The sequence below is a fragment of the Pseudophryne corroboree genome, chromosome 5 (assembly GCF_028390025.1).
Source record: "Pseudophryne corroboree isolate aPseCor3 chromosome 5, aPseCor3.hap2, whole genome shotgun sequence".
NCBI classification, from domain to species: domain Eukaryota; kingdom Metazoa; phylum Chordata; class Amphibia; order Anura; family Myobatrachidae; genus Pseudophryne; species Pseudophryne corroboree.
Genome location: NC_086448.1, coordinates 177415131 through 177437623, shown reverse-complemented (window position 1 = coordinate 177437623; position 22493 = coordinate 177415131). Strand labels below are relative to the sequence as shown.

At 45.6% G+C, this 22493-nt stretch overlaps 1 protein-coding gene across 1 annotated transcript in view; it reads right to left on the bottom strand.

Moving 5' to 3' along the window:
- The window catches only part of NOM1 (nucleolar protein with MIF4G domain 1), a 37981-nt gene that overhangs the window by 3203 nt on the left and 12285 nt on the right, over positions 1-22493 (bottom strand). The window contains exons 3-9 of the mRNA XM_063921900.1: positions 19531-19726; positions 13776-14099; positions 12490-12600; positions 11638-11802; positions 3854-3975; positions 2880-3012; positions 1972-2103 (exon numbers count right to left, since the gene is read on the bottom strand). Coding sequence (XP_063777970.1) covers positions 1972-2103; positions 2880-3012; positions 3854-3975; positions 11638-11802; positions 12490-12600; positions 13776-14099; positions 19531-19726 — 1183 coding nt within the window. The remainder of the gene's footprint in view (positions 1-1971; positions 2104-2879; positions 3013-3853; positions 3976-11637; positions 11803-12489; positions 12601-13775; positions 14100-19530; positions 19727-22493) is intronic.

Genomic DNA, 22493 nt, shown 5'->3' with positions numbered 1-22493 from the left:
TAAGTAAGCCAATTCTGCCATGTTGTCTGAGAACACCTTTTAGAGGTTTTCCTTCCAGCTGATTCTAGAAACAGCGAGAGTGAGACAGACGTGGGAAAATTCAGATATCTTCTCTCTGAACACTCCACCAATTCACCATCATAGGTATCCCCAAAAAAATAGAAGTTCGCATATAGTGAAGTACAATTTTATTCTAATTGGTGTGCAAATTAGCATAAAGTATTCAGTGCAAATAAAAATTCATGGGGTATGACTTCCCATATAATACATCACATAACCACAATGGAATTGTACTTCACTATATGCAAACTTCTATTTTTTTGGGGATACCTATGATGGTGAATTGGTGGAGTGTTCAGAGAGAAGATATCTGAATTTTCCCACGTCTGTCTCACTCTCGCTGATCAAGTGTGGATGAACATAGTACCCTGCCATTGGATCTTACCATAAACTGTCGTTAGCTGACCCAGGGAGCGCACCACAGCAAACCCAAGAACATTCTAGAAACTTTAAAGGACTGAGGTGACTGTCCTGTCTGTTTGGTTGCTGCACCTTTGAAGTGAAGCGCCATCTTTTGCATTTTTTATTTTCTGGATTCTAGAAACAATTTATTGCCTGCCCAACTGGCTTAATTTCTAGTAGATTCGAAGAGACCAATCTCTCCTGAAGGCTCCAACATCCCCTTGCTGCAACAGATGTGCGCTATATCCCGTCAAGCTTGCGTCTGTAGTGAATACCAGAAAACGGAGTCTATGATAGCAATACTGCTCTGCTGTTTAATTCTGTGCTTGTCCACCAGTCATATAGATCCCTTTGTTGTCTGTTCTAGTCTTACTTGTTCATACTACTGTATTCCCTTTCGGCGGTAACTTAACATGTTCCACTGCAATTTCTTCATCCTCCATCCTGCCCATGGAGTTGAGGTCATCATCCCAAGAAGATGACGCCCTAAGTGTAGTTGTATTGTTGCATGCTTGCACAAATGCAGCAAAGTCTCGAATCTTCCTGCACCTTTATTCTGATAGTGTAATCTACTAGCACACCTAGAAACTGTATAAGTTGTACTGGGTTTAATTGACTCTTTTCCCAGTTAATTTTCAAGCCATGAAACTGAAGAAACTATCATTCTGCCTAGAGCATTCTTCACCAGTTTTCTTTTCTTTATGGAAATCAAGTCGTCTAGATTGACCAGACCGCTATTTCTTATCTTCTCAAACGGGCTACGAGTGTTACAAAACCTTTGTGAACGTCCTGGGTATGGTGGTGGAATCTCAAGATTTTGGCCAAAAATTGGCCAGAATTCAATCCCAGGATTGGGGTTTCCAATCCCGGGGATTTCGGAATTAGGAAGCCCCTTTGTTTCTTCAATGCCTGGCAGCGTTGAACGTCCTCAGGAGACTCAGACGCTGCCCGGCACCCCCTGCTCACTTTCCCCTACCCTCGGCTATACGCACTGCGCAGCGTGATGTGAAGTCAGAGGTCACACTGCCTAGCCAGCCGCCCACCGTTGGGACCTCAGCGCCTGTACTGACTCGCACCTCACCTCCTTGCAGCAGGTGGCCCCACCCTCCCTCCCATTCAGATGAGTTTAAGTTTTGGACTGGGAGTGGGCGTGATGGTGGTGGGGCTATGGGGGAAGACATTGAAAAGGAACCAATTGGCCACCTTAGTCCTGGGTGAAGTTTTCAGACCAAAAGGGAAGACAGGTATATTTGAAATATCTTTCTTGTATGCAAAATTGTAGTTATTGCCCGTATCTCCTGTTGACGGGACCATGAAAAAAAATGGGCACCCACAACTGCATACCATCCTCTGTACAGTGAAAGGGGAAATGCAATTTACGCCGCCCATTAAACAATTGAATCGCTTCCATACACTAAATAGTGAGCAGATCATAACGCAGCCAACATACAGACGCATGTACACACAGACTGTCACAGCTCTCATTTATCTACCAGACCTGATCCTCACCTTAAATATGGAGAGTGGAAGGCTCTTGTTTTTAATCAGGTGACTCAATAGGTGGATGAGGTTTGAGAACGTTGTTGTTGACAGACTTCCCAAGTCCTTGAATTTATCCCACATACTGAATTGGAAAGTCATCTGCAATATCATACAAAACAATAAAATAAAGGAACCGGATAATCCTGGTCACAAATAATCAGGCAGTGGTGAAATTCTAGGTGATCAGGGCAACAGAAAAAGTAAAATAAGGTCAAAGACTTTCTTCCACTAGTGCAGTCTGTAATAAAGCACAAGAATTTTGTCCTTAGCGACAACTCATACTGGTGACTTATTTACTGCAAATCTCCACAACTAAAAATTGTGGAGTTTTTTTTTGTTGTTGCTGGAAATAACTACTATTTCTCTTTTTGGGTTTTGAGTAGTTAAAATGCAAAGGACGCATCAACAGAACGCTGCTTAAGAGCGGCAAATACATTGTGTGTGACTGGTAAGTGTCAGATACCACTGATTTCCATACAGCTGCAATTCATAGTATAGTTTTATTTGTTGTAATAAATCACCTAACGTCAGATTATTAGAGCGTTAATCACCAGTGTGTCATCCTCCAACAACATTTAATGGATACCCATGGGAATGTGTATGACAGTGCCCTCTTTACACTACTAGATTGTGCATTGAATCTGTCCCTTCTCACTCACAGTACACCAGAATCCTGGGGAATACAGAGACTGACATCTAAAATGGTTACCCAGACTAGGGCTGCTGGTGAACACACAATATATACAATTGTGACCATAATGATGGTTCAGAAAGTGTCTATTATTGGTCATAGCAGCACTTTTTTACTGTATTGTTGGTAGCGATGCAGCTGCATCTATCTGCCAGAGCTGTAACTGTCTCTCTCTCAGGGTTACCTGGAAACGCCTGTCGTATTCGCAGAACTTGCAGGACAGGAAGGCATAGAAAGGGTTATAGCACTTCTCCTGCAGACAGCAATCAATAAGAACATGAACAATCTCCCGTTCTTGATGGTGCTTTAGCCCCAATCTGGACAAAAGAATAAACAATGAAAATCCTGACGGGAAAAATGACAATACAGTCACAGAGCCCAGCTTTCACAATATTTATAAAGCTGAATTATAGCTAATGAACTTATTTTCCAAAGAAGCCCCCTATTCCTAGCCAGGGTCTGCTAATTGAAGGCGCTTTTCTGTAAAGCAGAACCAGTACATAATAAAATCATCCATCATTTAATCTGTGAAATGCGTTGGGCGTTGATGTCTGAGCTTGAGGACCAACCAGGCCGTAATCGCTTATACTTTCACAGCTGCAAATTTAAAATTGATTAAAATGTCTGAAAGGCAACTTAATGTCAATAAGGATGTATCTATTTGAACGTTTTTTAGTACAGTCTGATAATTCTCATACAGAAAACTATAGCTCCTTTTGTAAAATACTGCTAAATATCTATTCTAATCGCTTGATTGTACATTTAGAGGAGCTGCCAGCAAAAGTACTGGAACGTGAGTAAAATGGTAATCCAGTAACATAAGGACATTGGGGCAGATGTATTAAGCCTGGAGACGGCATAAGGAAGTGATAAACCAGTGATAAGTGCATGGTGATAAATGCACCAGACAATCAGCTCTTAACTAATAATCATTTACATATTGGAGCCGATTGGCTGGTGCGTTATCACCTTGCACATATCACTGGTTTATCACTTCCTTATGCCTTCTCCAGGTTAATAAATCTGCCCCATAATCCCTGAAATAATGTGCTATATATACAGCAGGGTCCAAAGCATTACATGACTCCTGTTGATAAATAAGAGCAAATATGAATTTTGTGTACAGTACTATGAAGTCCTTCCGCTATGACAACTTACTTCAGCAATTTCTCAAACGCATCCAAATAGTCTTCACTGGTCATGAGAACACAGAAGATATTCCTCCTGATGTCTGTGTTCATCCTCTGTTTGCGAGCCAGGTCCATGATCTTTGCACTGAGCTTAGGAAATAGGATACACCATTACATTCTGCACACACCTCACTTCATGGGTTCCAAAATGACCCAGGGTAATTTCTGTCCAAGAAGTACAGTAGTTTGTTACGTTTTGGAAACTGAAAAAATTCAAGCTCACAATAAAGGCTAGGGTGAAGATTTACCAAAGTTTAGTGACAGATAAAGAACCAAATCAATCAGCTTCATTAATTTTTCAAACACATCCTGCAAAATGAGAGTTAGAAGCTGGTTCGTACGTTCTCTCTCCAAGCTTTGCTAAATGTCCCCTAAGTATGCATTTAAGCAAAAATGTTCACAATCTTTTTAAACAAGTCTATTCAAGAATCATGCAGAGAGATTACAATAATAATTTCTAGAGGAAAAAAAAAAATAAGATTTTACTCACCGGTAAATCTATTTCTCGTAGTCCGTAGTGGATGTAAGGACCATGGGGAATAGCGGGCTCCGAAGGAGGCTGGGCACTCTAGAAAGATTTATGACTACCTGGTGTGCACTGGCCCCTCCCACTATGACCCTCCTCCAAGCCTCAGTTAGGACACCGTGCCCGGACGAGCGTACATAATAAGGAAGGATTTAGAATCCCGGGTAAGACTCTTACCAGCCACACCAATCACACCGTACAACTCGTGATACTATATCCAGTTTGACAGTATGAAAACAACTGAGCCTCTCAACAGATGGCTCAACAATAACCCTTTAGTTAGGCAATAACTATATACAAGTATTGCAGACAATCCGCACTTGGGATGGGCGCCCAGCATCCACTACGGACTACGAGAAATAGATTTACCGGTGAGTAAAATCTTATTTTCTCTGACGTCCTCGTGGATGCTGGGAACTCCGTAAGGACCATGGGGATTATACCAAAGCTCCCAAACGGGCGGGAGAGTGCGGGTGACTCTGCAGCACCGAATGAGAGAACTCCAGGTCCTCCTCAGCCAGGGTATCAATTTTGTAGAATTTTGCAAACGTGTTTGCCCCTGACCAAGTAACAGCTCGGCAAAGTTGTAAAGCCGAGACCCCTCGGGCAGCCGCCCAAGATGAGCCCACCTTCCCTGTGGAATGGGCTTTCACTGATTTAAGATGCGGCAGTCCAGCCGCAGAATGCGCCTGCTGAATCGTGTCACAGATCCAGCGAGCGATAGGCTGCTTAGAAGCAGGAGCACCCAGCCTGTTGGGTGCATACAGGATAAATAGCGAGTCAATTTTCCTGACTCTAGCCGTCCTGGAAACATAATTTTTCAAGGCCCTGACTACGTCCAGTAACTTGGAATCCTCCAAGTCCCTAGTAGCCGCAGGCACCACAATAGGTTGTTTCAAGTGAAAACCTGATACCACCTTAGGGAGAAACTGGGGACGAGTCCTCAATTCTGCCCTATCCATATGGAAAATCAGATAAGGACTTTTATATAACACTGGCCGAAGCCAAGGCCAATAACATGACCACTTTCCGCGTGAGATATTTTAGATCCACGGTTTTTAGTGGTTCAAACCAATGTGATTTTAAGAAACTCAACACCACGTTGAGATCCCAAGGTGCCACTGGAGGCACAACCGGGGGCTGAATATGCAGCACTCCTTTCACAATGTCTGAACTTCAGGTACTGAAGCTAATTCTTTCTGGAAGAAAATCGACAGAGCCGAGATCTGTATCTTAATGGAGCCTAATTTTAGGCCCATAGACACTCCTGCTTGTAAGAAATGCAGAAATCGACCTAGTTGAAATTCCTCTGTTGGGGCCTTTTGTGGCCTCACACCAAGCAACATATTTCCGCCATATGCGGTGATAATGTTTTGCAGTTACATCTTTCCTGGCTTGAATCAGCGTAGGAATGACTTCCTCTGGAATGCCCTTTTCCTTTAGGACGGCGTTCAACCGCCATGCCATCAAAACGTAGCCGCGGTAAGTCTTGGAACAGACAGGGCCCCTGCTGCAGCAGGTCCTGTCTGAGCGGCAGAGGCCATGGGTCCTCTGAAATAATTTCTTGAAGTTCTGGGTACCAGGCTCTTCTTGGCCAATCCTGAACCACGAGTATCGTTCTTACTCCTCGCCTTCTTATTATTCTCAGTACCTTTGGTATGAGAGGCAGAGGGGGGAACACATAAACCGACTGGTACACCCACGGTGTTACCAGAGCGTCCACAGCTATCGCCTGAAGGTCCCTTGACCTGGCGCAATATCTTTTATAGCTTTTTGTTGAGGCGGGACGCCTTCATGTCCACCTGTGGCCTTTCCCAATGGTGTACAGTCCTTTGGAAGACTTCTGGATGAAGTCCCCACTCTCTCGGGTGGAAGTCGTGTCTGCTGAGAAGATCTGCTTCCCAGTTGTCCACTCCGGGAATGAACACTGCTGACAGTGCTAACACATGATTTTCCGCCCATCGGAGAATCCTTGTGGCTTCTGCCATCGCCATCCTGCTTCTTGTGCCGCCCTGTTGGTTTACATGGGCGACTGCCGTGATGTTGTCCGATTGGATCAGGACCGGCCGGTTTTGAAGCAGAGGCCTTGCCTGACTCAGGGCATTGTAAATGGCCCTCAGTTCCAGAATATTTATGTAGGGAAGTCACCTGACTTGACCAAAGTCCCTGGAAGCTTCTTCCCTGTGTGACTGCCCCCCAGCCTCAAAGGCTGGCATCCATGGTCACTAGGACCTAGTCCTGTATGTCGAACCTGCGGCCCTCTTGAAGATGGGCACTCTGCAGCCACTACAGTAGAGATACCCTGGTCCTTGGAGACAGGGTTATCAGCCTAATGCATCTGAAGATGCGACACGGACCACTTGTCTAACAGGTCCCCCTGAAAAGTTCTTGTATGGAACCTGCCGAATGGGATTGCTTCGTAGGAAGCTAACATTTTTCCCAAGACTCGCGTGCAATGATGCACCGATAGCTGTTTTGGCTTCAGGAGGTCTCTGACTAGAGATGACAGCTCCTTGGCTTTCTCCACCGGGAGAAACACTTATTTCTGGTCTGTGTCCAGAACCATCCCCAGGAACAGTAGACGTGTCGTAGGAACCAGCTGTGACTCTGGACTGTTTAGAATCCAACCGTGCTGTTGTAGCACTTTTCAAAATAGTGCTACCCCGACTAGCAACTGCTCCTTGGACCTCGCCCTTATAAGGAGATTGTCCAAGTACGGGATAATTAAAACTCCCCTTTTTTGAAGGAGTATCATCATTCCGGCCATTACCTTGGTAACACCCTCGGTGCCATGTACAGTCCAACCGGCAGAGTCTGGACTTGGTAATGGTAATCCTGTACCACAAATCTGAGGTACTCCTGACGAGGATAGTAAATAGGGACATGCAGGTAAGCATCCTTGATATCCCGGGATACCATGTAATCCAGCTCGTCCAGGCTTGCAATAACCGCCCTGAGCGATTCCATCTTGAACTTGAATTTTTTATGCATGTGTTCAAGGATTTTAATATAAAGAAGGGTCACACCGAACCATGCGGTTTCGGTACCCCAACCCGTGTGGAATAGTAACCCCGTCCTTGTTGAAGTAGGGGCACCTTAAGTATTACCTGCTGGGAATACAGCTTATTAATTGCCTCTAGCACAGCCTCCCTGCCTGAGGGAGTTGTCGGCAAGGCATATTTGAGGAAACGGCGGGGGGAAGACATCTCGAATTCCAGCTTGTACCCCTCTCTATGCGCCTTTTAAGGTCAGCATCACCTGTCCAGTGACAGGTCTCTAATACCCTCCTGATAGAATGGACATTACATTCATTTTGGATGCCAGCCGGCAAAATATCCCTCTGTGCATCCCTCATATATAAGACGACGTCTTTAATATGTTCTCATGTTAGCAAACTAGTATGTTTGACAGGGTCACCGACCACGCTGCAGCAGCACGCTCTGCAGGTTTCAGTCTAGTACCTGAGTGTGTAAATACAGACTTCAGGATAGCCTCCTGCTTTTTATCAACAGGTACCTTCAAAGTGGCCGTTCCTAAAACGGCAGTGCCACCTATTTTGACAACAGTGTGAGCGCCTTATCCACCCTAGGGGATATCTCCCAGCGTAACTTATCCTCTGGCGGGAAAAGGTACGCCATCAGTAACTTTTTAGAAATTACCAGTTTCTTATCAGGGGAAACCCACGCTTTTCACACACTTCATTCATTCATCTGATGGGGGAACAAAACACTGCCTGCTTTTTCTCCCCAAACATAAAAACACCATTTTTAGAGGTTAATGTCAGAAATGTGTAACACATTCTTTTTATTGCCGGGATCACGTCACGGATGTTCCTAGTGGATTGTGTATATGTCTCAACCTTGTCGACACTGGAGTCAGACTCCGTGTCGACATCTGTGTCTGCCATCTGAATGAGCGGGCGTTTTTGAGCCCCTGATGGCCTTTGAGACGCCTGGGCAGGCACGGGCTGAGAAGCCGGCTGTCCCACAGCTGTTACGTCATCCACCCTTTTATGTAAGGAGTTGACACTGTCGGTTAATACCTTTTACCTAACCATCCACTCTGGTGTCGGCCCCACAGGGGGCGACATCACATTTATCGGCATCTGCTCCGTCACTATATAAGCCTCCTCCTCAAACATGTCGACACAGCTGTACCGACACACCGCACACACACAGGGAATGCTCTGACTGAGGACAGGACCCACAAAGCCCTTTGGGTAGACAGAGAGAGAGTATGCCAGCACACACCAGAGCGCCACATAATGAGGGGATTAACACTATAACTGAGTGAATTTTCCCCCATAGCTGCTTGTATATACAATATTGCGCCTAAATTTAGTGTCCCCCCTCTCTTTTTTACCCTTTGAGCCTGAAAACTACAGGGGAGAGCCTGGGGAGCTTTCTTCCAGTTGCACTGTGAAGAGAAAACGGCGCCAGTGTGTCTGAGGGAGATAGCTCCGCCCCTTTTCCGCGGCCTATTCTCCCGCTTTTTTCTGGATTCTGGCAGGGGTATTTTCCACATATATAGCCTCTGGGACTATATATTGTGGAGTTTTTGCCAGCCAAGGTGTTTTTATTGCTTCTTAGGGCGCCCCCCCCCCAGCGCCCTGCACCCTCAGTGACCGGAGTATGAAGTGTGTATGAGGAGCAATGGCGCACAGCTGCAGTGCTGTGCGCTACCTTGGTAAAGACTGATGTCTTCTGCCGCCGTTTTTCCGGACCTCTTCTTGCTTCTGGCTCTGTAAGAGGGACGGCGGCGCGGCTCCGGGACCGAACACCAAGGACTGGGCCTGCGGTCGATCCCTCTGGAGCTAATGGTGTCCAGTAGCCTAAGAAGCCCAATCCGGCTGCAAGCAGGCGAGTTCGCTTCTTCTCCCCTTAGTCCCTCGCTGCAGTGAGCCTGTTGCCAGCAGGTCTCACTGAAAATAAAAAACCTAAATCTATACTTTCTTTCTAAGGGCTCAGGAGAGCCCCTAGTGTGCATCCAACCTCGGCCGGGCACGAAATCTAACTGAGGCTTGGAGGAGGGTCATAGTGGGAGGGGCCAGTGCACACCAGGTAGTCATAAATATTTCTAGAGTGCCCAGCCTCCTTCGGAGCCCGCTATTCCCCATGGTCCTTACGGAGTTCCCAGCATCCACTAGGACGTCAGAGAAAAGGAGAAACAGTTTCAAAACGAATTAAACCCCAATTATATTTTAAAATTACATATATGCGATTAAGCTGGGTACACACTGGAACTACCAACCATTGTTCCGACTTTACTGATTATTTCCCTTGAGCCCAAAACAAGCAATATTAAGCATACACACTGCAATCTTGCTAATGACCAAACAATATATTGCATTGTTTGGTCGCATACGATTTACTGTTGCTCCTGTACACACTAGAACTCTGTTCTAGATAGAGGCATAAAGGCAACGTCAAATCGGTCCAACATACCATTTGTCATCCAGTTTGCGATACACACTGCACGATAGGCACCAAATCACTTGCGATATTGATATATTAAGCATACACACTGAGCGATGTAGGCGACTTGTCGTTGGAAAACAGCAAATCGTCCTCCCGACATCGCTCCAGTGTGTAACCGGCTTTAGCTTTAGTTGGGGTGTGCTACAAACCAAGAGCCTAATTCATAGTTGTACGCAAACCCGATGGTTTGCATACAAAAACGATGTTTGGGGGATCTTGCGATGTTGCTCACAGCTCTATCAGCCGCAGCATGATTGACACGGTTGTTTGGGGTGGGGTGGGGGTTGGAAATGGCACCGTTCTTCAAAACAAGAGCGTTGTCAGCCTTGTTTTTAAGGCGTGACAGGTCCAGGGACTGCGTCGTCGGATGCAGACTTACTGGACCCGTGGGTCCGGATCAGATGGCCAGCCTGAGTAAGCTTCAGCTTACGCAGGTTAGCCGTGCCTAAAGCCATTGGGAAATTGCAATCAATGGTTGCAAAGGTGATCAGATGCTGCGTCCTCAGACATATCAGAACCTGGGTACACATTGAGCAATTAATGAACGATGGAACAATCATGTTCCGTCCTTCATTAGCATACCACAGGAGGCAGCACATCAAACCTAACAATGTCGATAACGACCGCGGGCACCCACATAGTGTGAATACTCACTGCCCTGTATGAGCCATTGTGAGTGATATGTCGGTCAGATTCGCTGGATTGGACGTTCAGCCCAGTGTGTACCCAGCTTTACACTTTATGCGAGACAAGTACTGTACTACTAAGAAATACAAATATAGCATATACAGCAAGAGCTCCAGGACATAGATACACTCACCACCGATGGATATAGTCATCTATAGTCAATCAATCCCGTATTAGGTAGTAACCAACACTGTATAATACTGCGACTGTGCAGAGTAGCAAATACACACGCTCAATAGTTAAAGACTGCAAAGCACTAAATGAAGCCTCTGTGTCACAACCACAGGAGTTACAACTGTATATGGCATATAAATAGCCAAGCAGTGTAGTAAAGTGGGAATAGTCCAGCGGAACAGTCAGGTGTAAGAGAATCATTTTGGCATTTCTCGTGGGATAATTGCAGGGGTGCCTAGGATTTGTCAATGTTCTAGGCAAAACCAGGGTTGATGGCTGTCCATTTTAAAATATATGGACAAATGCGCATCTGTTTGTTCATATATTTTAAAATGGACAGCCACCAACCCTGGTTTTGCCTATAACATTGACCATAAATAATTTGATTTGGTTCTGTCCTCCACCGTATAACTGGGTGACAGGAGCACAATTTACTTTAATACATTTTCTAAATTTCTCGATAAAAAAAAAACAAACAAAAAACTTTTGGCCTAGGGGTGGCGTGAAAAAAACCCAACTGCTTATACTCTAGGGCTGCATGATTCAATAAAGTTTGGGAACCACTGCTGTAGCAACTTGTTTGCATATTAGGAAGAAGTGAAAGAATTCTGAATTCAGACAATTAGTAAAACTCATAATTAGAGTGACTTATTCAGGCAAGTAGAATGAATGACTGTAGTGTCTGGATGAAATGTTTTTTCTCTCCAGGTAAAATTATATAGTCTGCTACTTTGTTGAGGTTTTTGTTTCATCAGTTCCATTTTTTATAAAGATCTAATTTTAGGTATTAAAGATAGAATACAGAAGCGTGCTCATATTGATGACTGGCACAAACGGTGAGTGCACAGCGTTTCCCACTGGAGATAAAATCCACCTCAACATTAATACCTTTCCAATTGTCTGCGAAGGCTTCGTGACAGATGACTGGCCAATCATTGGTGCGCCGCTCCAGGAGGATCCAACAATCCACCACCTTCCAACCTTGTCTGCTTCCATGATATTCTCTAGGGATACACGGAGACGAGTGTCACTGCCAGACACGCTGCTATGGACCTGCACAAACCGAAGAACATGTGAAGACCTCATCACATTAACAGAGTAGGACGTGACCTAGTTATGTGATTTATAATGCACAAAAAATGTTGCATTTAACAGCTACAAAATAATCAAAAGGCGTTACAGTCAATGTACAACTAGCAAATGCTTCTCCAATCTACAGAGCTGAAGGGTACGGTGTTGCTTTTTGAAATATATGTCACAATAGTTAACACTTATGCACTATTAATATTGCACCTACAGCACAATTTTAAAATCTGCATATAGCTAACGGATTATTAGATGTTCATAATTAATCCTGATTGTTTTTCCTCCCTATTCTCATTTGCAGTGATGTATTTAATGTATTCCTTCACTTTTCTTTATCCTGCTGTATCTGTCACCAAAGCCCAGGTAAACGTGCTTAACGTATGACCCTTGGGCTGGAGAGATCAGGGCTTTGTGCATTTCACAGAAATTTACCTGCAGATGAGTTTTGGTACTAATCACAGGCAATGTACATACACAGGGTTACATGGAATAAATAGGCATTTGCTGGGACATATTACAAAACAAGAAAGAAACCCGATCCACACACACATCACTTTGTAAATCATTCTACTATGTAAAATAAAGAGGTCTCTCCCTCACTGGGTGCCTCAGAAGCTTCTTCCTTCAGCATAATTGATGGATTATTTTTGTTACCAGAGAGCGCTGTAGTTTCCGCAGTTTCTCCACTGGTTCAGGGTCATAGCCGGGTATCTTGCGCATATCATTGTTCTTTAAAGCAAGCATAGTCTCCAACATAAACCGAACCTAGGAATGGAAACAAACAAAATAAAACTCAACACAAGGTAACTATTACAAATCCCTTCTCTTCAAATGTCCACATCCACAAATGTGTGTATATAGAGGCTAGAGCTGTGCGAGAGTGCAACCTATTCCAGCAGAGAGAGAGAGAGTGTGTGTGTGTGTGTGTGTGTGTGTGTGTGTGTGTGTGTGTGTGTGTGTGTGTGTGTGTAGTGTGTGTGTGTGTATCAATGTAAGTAGCACTTGGTCTGACAAGCTAATTGTAAGTATATGTCAGTGGAGCTGTCCACTTTTACATAGTAGATTTCAAACAACGCAAGTCTGTTCCTAAAATACTACTACATATAGGTCCAGATTCAACACTGTATGCAGTAGCACAGCCGAAGGAGGCATCTTCTGTAACTAGACGCCTCCTGCTGGCTTCAGGGATACATTGTTGCATCCAAAGATGCAGCATCGGATCACTGAGTTAATCAGGATAGCCAGCATAAGTGCCACTGGCCTTGGAATGCACAGAAAATGGAGCTGACACGCCATGTTTTCTGGAACACAAGCAGTCACTGCCCCTTCCCAGCCCCCAAATAGTTACAGAATATCATGCTGCGGCTCAGGGGGCACTGTAACCATTGTCGCACAGTGATCTGCACATGTGCAATACTGATCCTGTGCACATCTCAAAACATCGGAGATGTATATCTCTGGATCTGCCCCATAGACTAGTATTGGCCTTCCAAGTCTTTCATAAGCTGAGGAAGAGCCTAAACTATGGGTGGGCTTTATCCAATTATTGAATACTAGTAGGATGGACCCAGCATGCCAGGTCACCTCAGTCTGTCCTCAGCTCTGCCCTGCTCTGTCTGGCACCGCCCTCTATCTGCAGCTCCACGCCCATACCTCTTCTCGGCGGCTGGCCTCCTCCTCCTCCTAGGCTTAGTCTGTCCCTAGCAGTGGGAGCCATTGGGGCGCACAACCTGGCTCCCGCTGTCCACACATGTTGGAGTCAGGACAGACCATAGAGAATTATTATACAGATTTCATCTTAGTTTTAATACTATTTTACTGAAACCTACAATGTTATTTTGAAGTTGTAGATCCATTAGAAGCAACATAACAGTAAACCATGACAACTTAAATCACAATCTTGGCCAATCTGTGTTTTAAGAAGTCTGAAATTGAATTACTCGAGTCTGATCCTGAAAGGTCTTATCCGCTGCATTAGCTTTGGTTTGAGCCTCACAGATCAGCTCCTTCAGGGCTACAGCATCATCTTTCCGCAGGGAGAAGCCGACGTTCTTCAGCAGCAGAAGGATCAGCTCTATGTCTCTCTCTGTGAACGCGAGCACCAACATCCGCAGAATATCAAACACCAGGCCGGAGTCAATGATGTGGAAATTGTACAGGTGTCCGATGAAGATGATTAAGTTATCACACTCTTTAGTTTCACTGCCGTTTCCATGGAGGTCATGGAACTGCTTCACCACTAATTCCAGGATGTGCGCCCCCACCTGGTAAAGAGGAAATGAAAACAGAGTTAAAGAATTATAGTAATAACCTAAAACTACTTAGGTGTACTGAGCCCACTTGCAAGTTTAGCGCTGGTATAGTAGGAGGGTAAAGTGTGAGGGTCACTGCGGACTTAAATAATAAGATTTTACTTACTGGTAAATCTATTTCTCGTAGTCCGTAGAGGATGCTGGGACTCCGTAAGGACCATGGGGAATAGACGGGCTCCGCAGGAGATAGGGCACTTTAAGAAAGCTTTGGATTCTGGGTGTGCACTGGCTCCTGCCTCTATGCCCCTCCTCCAGACCACAGTTAGGGAAACTGTGCCCAGAGAAGATGGACAGTACGAGGAAGGATTTTTGTAAATCTAAGGGCGAGATCCATACCAGCCACACCAATCGCACCGTATAACTTGTGATAAACTACCCAGTTAACAGTATGTACAACAACATAGCCTCGGTTCAACCGATAAACTATAACATAACCCTTATGTAAGCAATAACTATAAACAAGTCTTGCAGAAGAAGTCCGCACTTGGGACGGGCGCCCAGCATCCTCTACGGAGTACGAGAAATAGATTTACCGGTAAGTTAAATCTTATTTTCTCTAACGTCCTTGAGGATGCTGGGACTCCGTAAGGACCATGGGGATTATACCAAAGCTCCCAAACGGGCGGGAGAGTGCGGATGACTCTGCAGCACCGAATTGAGCAAACAGGAGGTCCTCCTCAGCCAGGGTATCAAACTTACCGAACTTTGCAAAGGTATTTGACCCCGACCAAGTAGCAGCTCGGCACAGCTGTAGTGCCGAGACCCCTCGGGCAGCCGCCCAAGAAGAGCCCACCTTCCTAGTGGAATGGGCCTAAACCAATTTAGGTAATCCTGCCGTAGAATGCGCCAGCTGAATCGTGTTACAGATCCAGCGAGCAATAGTCTGCTTTGAAGCAGGGCCGCCAACCTTGTTGGCTGTATACAGGACAAACAGCTTCTGTTTTGCAGATCCTAGCCGCTCTGGCCACGTAAATTTTCAAAGCCCTGACCACATCAAGGGACTCGGAATCCTCCAAGTCACGCGTAGCCACAGGCACGACAATAGGTTGGTTCATATGAAAGGATGAACCCACCTTTGGCAGGAATTAAGGACGGGTCTGCAATTTCGCTCTATCCATATGGACAATCAGATAGGGCTTTTAGTGAGAAAAGCCTCCAATTCCGAAACTCGCCTAGCCGAAGCCAAGGCTAACAACATGACCACCTTCCAGGTGAAATATTTCAACACCACTGACTTAAGTGGTTCAAACCAATGAGACTTAAGGAACCGTAACACCACGTTAAGGTCCCAAGGCGCCACCGGCGGTACAAAGGAGGCTAAAAATGCAGTACTCCCTACACAAACGTTTGTACTTCAGGAAGAGAAGCCAATTCTTTTTGGAAGAAAATGGATAAGGCCGAAATTTGAACCTTAATCGATCCTAATTTCAGGCCCAAGTTCACTCCAGTTTGAAGGAAGTGAAGCAGACGGCCCAAAAGGAATTCCTCCGTAGGAGCATTCCTGGCCTCACATCAGGAAACATATTCAGTGATAATGTTTCAATGTCACTTCCTTCCTAGCCTTAATTAGGATAGGAATGACCTCCTCCGGAATACCCATTACCGCAAGGATCCTGCGTTGAACCGCCATGCCGTTAAACGCAGCCGCGGAAAGTCTGGGAACAGACAGGGCCCCTGCTGCAGCAGGTCCTATGTTAGAGGAAGAGGCCACGGATTCTCTGTGAGCATTTCCTGCAGATCTGGATACCAGGTCCTCCGTGTCCAATCTGGAACAATGAGAATTGGTCTCACTCCTCTTTTTCTTATTATCCTCAACAACATGGGTATGAGAGGTAGAGGAGTAAACAGAGACCGACCGGAACACCCACGGTGTCACTAGGGCGTCCACAGCTTACTGCCAGAGGGTCTCCTGACCTGGCGCAATAACTCTGCGGCTTTGTGTTGAGGTGGGACGCCATCATGTCTATCAGTGGCAGTCTCCACCGAATTGCAATCTGTGCTAAGACTTCCTGATGAAGTCCCCACTCTCCAGGACGTAGGTCGTGTCCGCTGAGGAAGTCTGCTTCCCAGTCATCCACTCCCGGAATGAACACTCCTGACAGTGCGCTTACATGATTCTCCGCCCAGCGAAGAATTCTGGTGGCTTCCACCATAGCCACTCTGCTCCTTGTGCCGCCTTGGCGGTTTACATGAGCTACTGCGGTGACGTTGTCTGACTGGATCAGAACCGGTTGGTCACGAAGTAGGGTCTCCGCCTGACGTAGGGCGTTGTATATGGCCCTTAGTTCAAAGAAGTGAAGACAAGTCTCTTGACTTGACCAAAGACCTTGGACATTTTATTTTTCCCTGTGTGACTGCTCCCCAACCTCGGAGGCTCGCGTCCATGGTCACCAGGATTCAGCCCTGAATGCCGAACCTGCGGCCCTATAGAAGGTGAGCATCCTGCAGCCACCACAGGAGAGATACACTGGCCCTGGGGGAGAGGGTGATCAACTGATGAATTGGCCCGGCCACTTGTCCAGTAGGTCCCATTTGAAAGACCTCGCATGGAACCTGCCGAAGGGAATGATTTTCCCCGGACTCGGGTGCAGCGATGCCGATACCTGTCTTGGTTTCAAAAAGTTCCTGACCAGAGTCATGAGTTCCTGGGCCTTCTCTATCTGAAGGTAAACCCCTTTCTGGTCCGTATCCAGAATCATACCCAAGAAGGGCAGACTAGTCATAGGAACCAACTGTGACTTCGGGATATTGAGAAACTAGCAGTGTTGCAGTGACACCTTCAGCGAAAGTGACACGCTGTTCAACAACTGCTCTTTTGATCTCGCCTTATAGGAGATCGTCCAAGTATGGGATAACTGTGACTCCTTGCTTGCGTAGGAGCACCATCATTTCCGCCAATTACCCTGAAATTGGTAATGACAATACTGTACCGCAATTCTCAGGTACGCCTGATGGGGTGGATAAATGGGACCATGAAGGTATGCAGCCTTTATGTCTAGATACACCATCAAATCCCCCCTTTCCAGGCTGGCCATGATCGCTCTGAGCGATTCCACTTTAATTTTGAACCTTTTCTAGTATAGGTTCAGAAGTTTTAATTTTAAATAGGTCTGACCGAACCGTACGTATTCGGGACTACAGCCAAGGTTGAGTAATAGCCCCTTCCTTGTTGCAGGAGGAGAACCTTGAGCACCACCTGTTGGAGATACAATGTGTGAATTGTATTTAATATAACTCCCCTTCTGGGGGAGAAGCCGGTAGGTCCGATAAGGAAAAACCGGCGAGGAGGCACCTTTCGAATTCCTTTGTAACCCTGAGAACAATTTTTATTGCCCCGGGATCCACCTGTGAGTGAACTCAGATGTGGCTGAAGAGTAGAAGACGTGCTCCCCCTGGGACGGACTCCCTTAGCGGAGTTCCCGCATCCTGCGGTGGATGTAGTAGAGGCCGGGGAGGACTTCTGTTCCTGGGAGCTAGCTGTGCCCCGTGCCCTACCTCTGGTAAGAAAGGACGCTCCTCATACTTTCTTGTTATTCTGCGACCGAAAGGACTGCATTTGATAATGTCGTGCTTTCTTAGTCTGTGAGGGAATATAAAGCAAAAGATCAGAATTACCAGCTGTAGCTGTGGAGACCAGGTCCGAGAGCCCTTCTCCACACAATTCCTCAGCCTTGTGAGGTAAACCCTCCATATGCCTCTTTTAGTCGGCATCACCTGTCCATTGCATGTTCCACAGAACAAGTCCAGCAGAAATCGACATAGCGTTGACTCTAGAACCCAGTAGACTAACGTCGCTTTGGGCATGTCTTATACTGTATGTGTATAAGAGCTTCCTCTCAGCGGTGCTGTGGAGAGAAAATGGCGCTGGTGAGTGCTGAGGGAGAAGCCCCGCCCCCTCGGCAGCGAGCTTCTGTCCCACTCAAACCTATTAAAATATGGCGGGGGCTCTTTTATATACATGTACAGTGCCCACCTGTACATGTATATATACTTTTTGCCATAAGAGAGGTGTTTTATTGCTGCCCAGGGCGGCGGCGGCGGCGCCCCCCCCCCCCCCTGCACCGTTACAGTGACCGGAGTATGTGAGGTGTATGGGAGCAATGACGCACAGCTGCAGTGCTGTGCGTTACCTCAGTGAAGCTCTGAAGGCTTCTGCCGCCTGAGACGTCTTCTGACTTAGTTTCTTCTGGCTCTGTGAGGAGAACGGCGGCGCGGCTCTGGCGGTGGACGCCCAGTAAGATCCTGCGTTCACCCCCTCTGGAGCTAATGGTGTCCAGTAGCCGAGGAAGCAGAGCCTATCTTAGACAAGAAGGTCTGCCCTCTCTCCTCAGTCCCTCGATGCAGGGATCCTGTTGCCAGCAGTGCTCCCTGTAAAAATGTAGAAAAAATCCAAACAAAAATGCTTCTAGGCAGAGAACTCAGGGAGCTCCCTGCAGTGCACCCATCTCGCTCTGTGCACAGTGTAAAACTGAGGTCTGGAGGAGGGGCATAGAGGGAGGAGCCAGTGCACACCCAGAATCCAAAGCTTTCTTAAAGTGCCCCATCTCCTGCAGAGCCCGTCTATTCCCCATGGTCCTAACGGAGTCCCAGCATCCTCAAGGACGTTAGAGAAAAGTAGAATATGATTCTCTATTATTACACATGGATATATAACATATTTACATTGCAGTGGGTGTAGAGAATTGTTTGTAAACTGTTTGGCCCTTTACCCACTGGCATAAAAAATATTGTGCTTTTACTAGTCTTGGGTATGGGAATGGAACTTATTAGAACCAACTGGTTTCAGCGACCCCATACTCACTTGGACTTGCGGTTGTGAGAGGTAGTGCGCAATGCTTTCAGTAGACACTGCCTGTTTCATTTACTTGTGTTGGCTAACCCTCCACCGACCACTGTCCCGTCCTGACAACAAGTACTTGTTTCCAATGTGCCAAACACAACTGTGTTTTACACAGTGTCTTTGGCTGTATTTTGAACGCCTGTTTATAAACATCCTTAAGCAAAGTATTTTCATAGAATTTGTTTGTGCTGCAAATTACATGTCACCTTAAACATTCCAGGCTCTAAAATTCTGCACAAAAATCTCAAAGCTTGGGTATGACTCATCTGCGCTGTAAGAAGCTGGAGGACCTGTCACAAACAACAATTGAGAGATACACCTCCACCCACCAACATTTTAAAGTGATAAACAGAAATGGATTTTCCATTTCTATATTGCAGAACTGGAAGAGTCCCAGGTAAAAGGCTGCATGGATCAGCTTCTGGGGCCCTGGCTAGGGGATGAAGTTATGAACGGGTATTCCAGCACTAAGGACAGGTTGTACACCACTATATAGTTCCGTCCATACTACCATGACAAAAAAGAAAAGAAAAATCTCATCACCTCAATCCCCACAGTGTTGTGCAATACACTGATCAGGAGCACGTGTTCCATCATCAGCCGGTCAGGCATTTTGGCGGGTGTAATGCAGGCGCTCAGGACGATGCTGGCTACCGTTTCATTCATGTCATTTCTGCTGTTGGCCATGTACAGTTCCTCAAGTTGCCCACTGATAGATGCCATGTTCGGTTCAGTCAGTCTAAAATGAAGCACATAAAGAGGTTGGTCAGTACAGTGGGCACACTTCAATAGGACACAATATATGTTTGTCTAGATCAGTGGTTCCCAAACTCGGTCCTCAAGGACCCCCAACAGTTCATGTTTTCCAGGTTTCCTCACAGAAGAGGGGTCTATTCATGAAGCAGTGAAAAGAGTGGAAAAGTGAGCCTGTGGAGAAGTTACCCATGGCAACCAATCAGCTGCTCCGTACAATTGTATAGTATGCAAATCATAAATATTACTTCAATGCTGATTGGTTGCCATGGGCAACTTCTCCACTGGCTCACTTCTCCACTTTTTTCACTGTTTCATGAATAGACCCCAGAATCACAAGTGATATAATTAGCTCTACCTGTGGATCTTATAAAATGTGTCAGTGAGTCATGAATGCACAAGTGCCCCTGCTAGACAACCTGGAAAATGTGGGGCAGATGTATTAACCTGAAGGCATAAAGAAGTGATAAACCACTGATAAGTGCAAGGTGATGAACGCACCAGCCAATCAGCTCCAATATGTAAATTAACAGTTAGGAACTGATTGCCTGGTGCGTTTATCACCTTGCACTTATCACTGGTTTATCACTTCCTTATGCAGTCTCCAGGCTTAATACATCTGCCCCAGAAGAGTTTGGGAACCACTGGACTACAGATTACTGGACAGTAGCTTAAAAAACTGTCCACAGTATTGGTGGTTGGAAAATAATGTCAAATTATTCTGACTTTTGTTTTAATCATTCTTATTCACATGTGCCACAGTTCTGGCAGATTACTGATCAGGAACACTGTTTCCTTGAAGAGCGTGGTTGGCTGAATTTATACTACTTCCCCATAAAAATGTAGGGAAGGGAGGAAGCCCACCCAGGAGAGAGCATTGTGCATAAACAGGGCTCTGAATAATACAGTAGGTCACTATGCAGAGACACAAACATAATAGGTCCCATTTATATAGGATACGTGTCTGCAAAGTTTTTTATATTATTGTCTGTTTGTCCTTTTTCTCTATTGTTGTAATAAAGACATTTTAAAATAAATGTTTGACAAATGGATCTTTAAAGTTTACTTGTTAAAACTTGCTCTTCTTTTTATCTCAAATACATTTTAGTAATAAACACAAAGCACAGACATTAACCACACAAAATCCCTATGTAGTATCATAAAGAGCTACAATATAATAAGTACCAAATACAGGCAGTGCGGCCGTTACGAAGCAATCTCTACGGAACATCATGCCGGCTCAGAAATCGCTATTCGTATGGTCTAAATCACGTACAAATATTGGGACTGGTGCAGAGCGGCACGCTAGCCAGCTGCACTGCACGCACATAAATGCACATATCTGCTCGTATGCAGACTCGCACACATCAATATTAGCGCACATTTGTATAAGACTATACCTGGTGCAAGATTCAACTGCAATCAGACTGATCTCTGCGTACGCTCAACGAAGCACGCAATAGCCCCTGACACACCCTCAGAACACATATCCTTCGTCTGAACAACACACTGCCACAAGTCACGCTGATTCACCAGCAAGTGGAACTGCTCATAGTCACATACACTCAGACGTGGAGCATGCATAGTGTACACATGAACCCATTTTTTCTATAAAGAAATCAGGAAACCTGCACATGTGCCCTGAAGAAGGAGCCAAACATACATGTTAAACACTGTAGGATTAGACAGTGAAGTCAAGCTTGGGAGAAATGTAGGAAAACATTAAGGCAGCTTTATGTAGCATTAATAACCCTGTAATAAACATTACACACCATGTACATAAGGTGGCATGCAACTGTAGTTGAGGGGATTCTATGTTCCATCGGGTGTGGTATTGAAAGTCGACAGTAACTAGGTCGACAATGTCTAGGTCGACCACTATTGGTCGACAGTAACTAGGTCGACAGGGTGTCTAGGTCGACAGGGTCTTTAGGTCGACATGTCAAAAGGTCGACATGAGTTTTTCATGTTATTTTGGTGTCGTTTTCTTCGTAGAGTGACCGGGAACCCCAATTAGTGCACCGCTTCACTCGCCATGCTTCGGGCATGGTGCCTTCGCTCCGCTACCGCTTGGCTCGGCACAGATTACCGTTCCAATCGTAGTCCACGTGGATCGTTAAGTATGAAAAGGTTCAAAAAAAGAAAAAAAATTGTGAAAAACTCATGTCGACCTTTTGACCTGTCGACCTAGAACATGTCGACCTAAAGACCCTGTCGACCTAGACACCCTGTCGACCTAGTTACTGTTGACTTTCAGTCCGGATCCCGTTCAATCTTATGTGTTTCCATGCCTAATTGTAACCACCTGACTCAGCTGTGTTTTTTTATGCACACATATAAAACCACCTGGGATTCTAGTGCTGATCAGCTGTCTGCTCGCATAAACAGTGACTGGTCTGATTTCATATAGATCTCCTGACTCTGTTATACATTAGAACGTCGTATAGTTAATAGAACACTATGGAGGAACACAGCACACGTAGATACAATGCATTTTAGAGTATCCTTAACATAGGTTTTAGGGATCATTTCGGATTCTCTGTGCTTGATTCACTGGTAGATGGACTATACAACAAGCAAGAAAAAGTGAGGCGGGTGAGAATTATTAATTTGGTGGCAGAACCTGCTTTAATAAGCACGCCATCATTTACACCAGTTAGAGTACCATAGACAGGATTTGGAAAACAAATGACAAAGATAGTGAAAATGACAAAACTAAGCGCTTCTCACCCATTATAGCCTTGATGGCTATG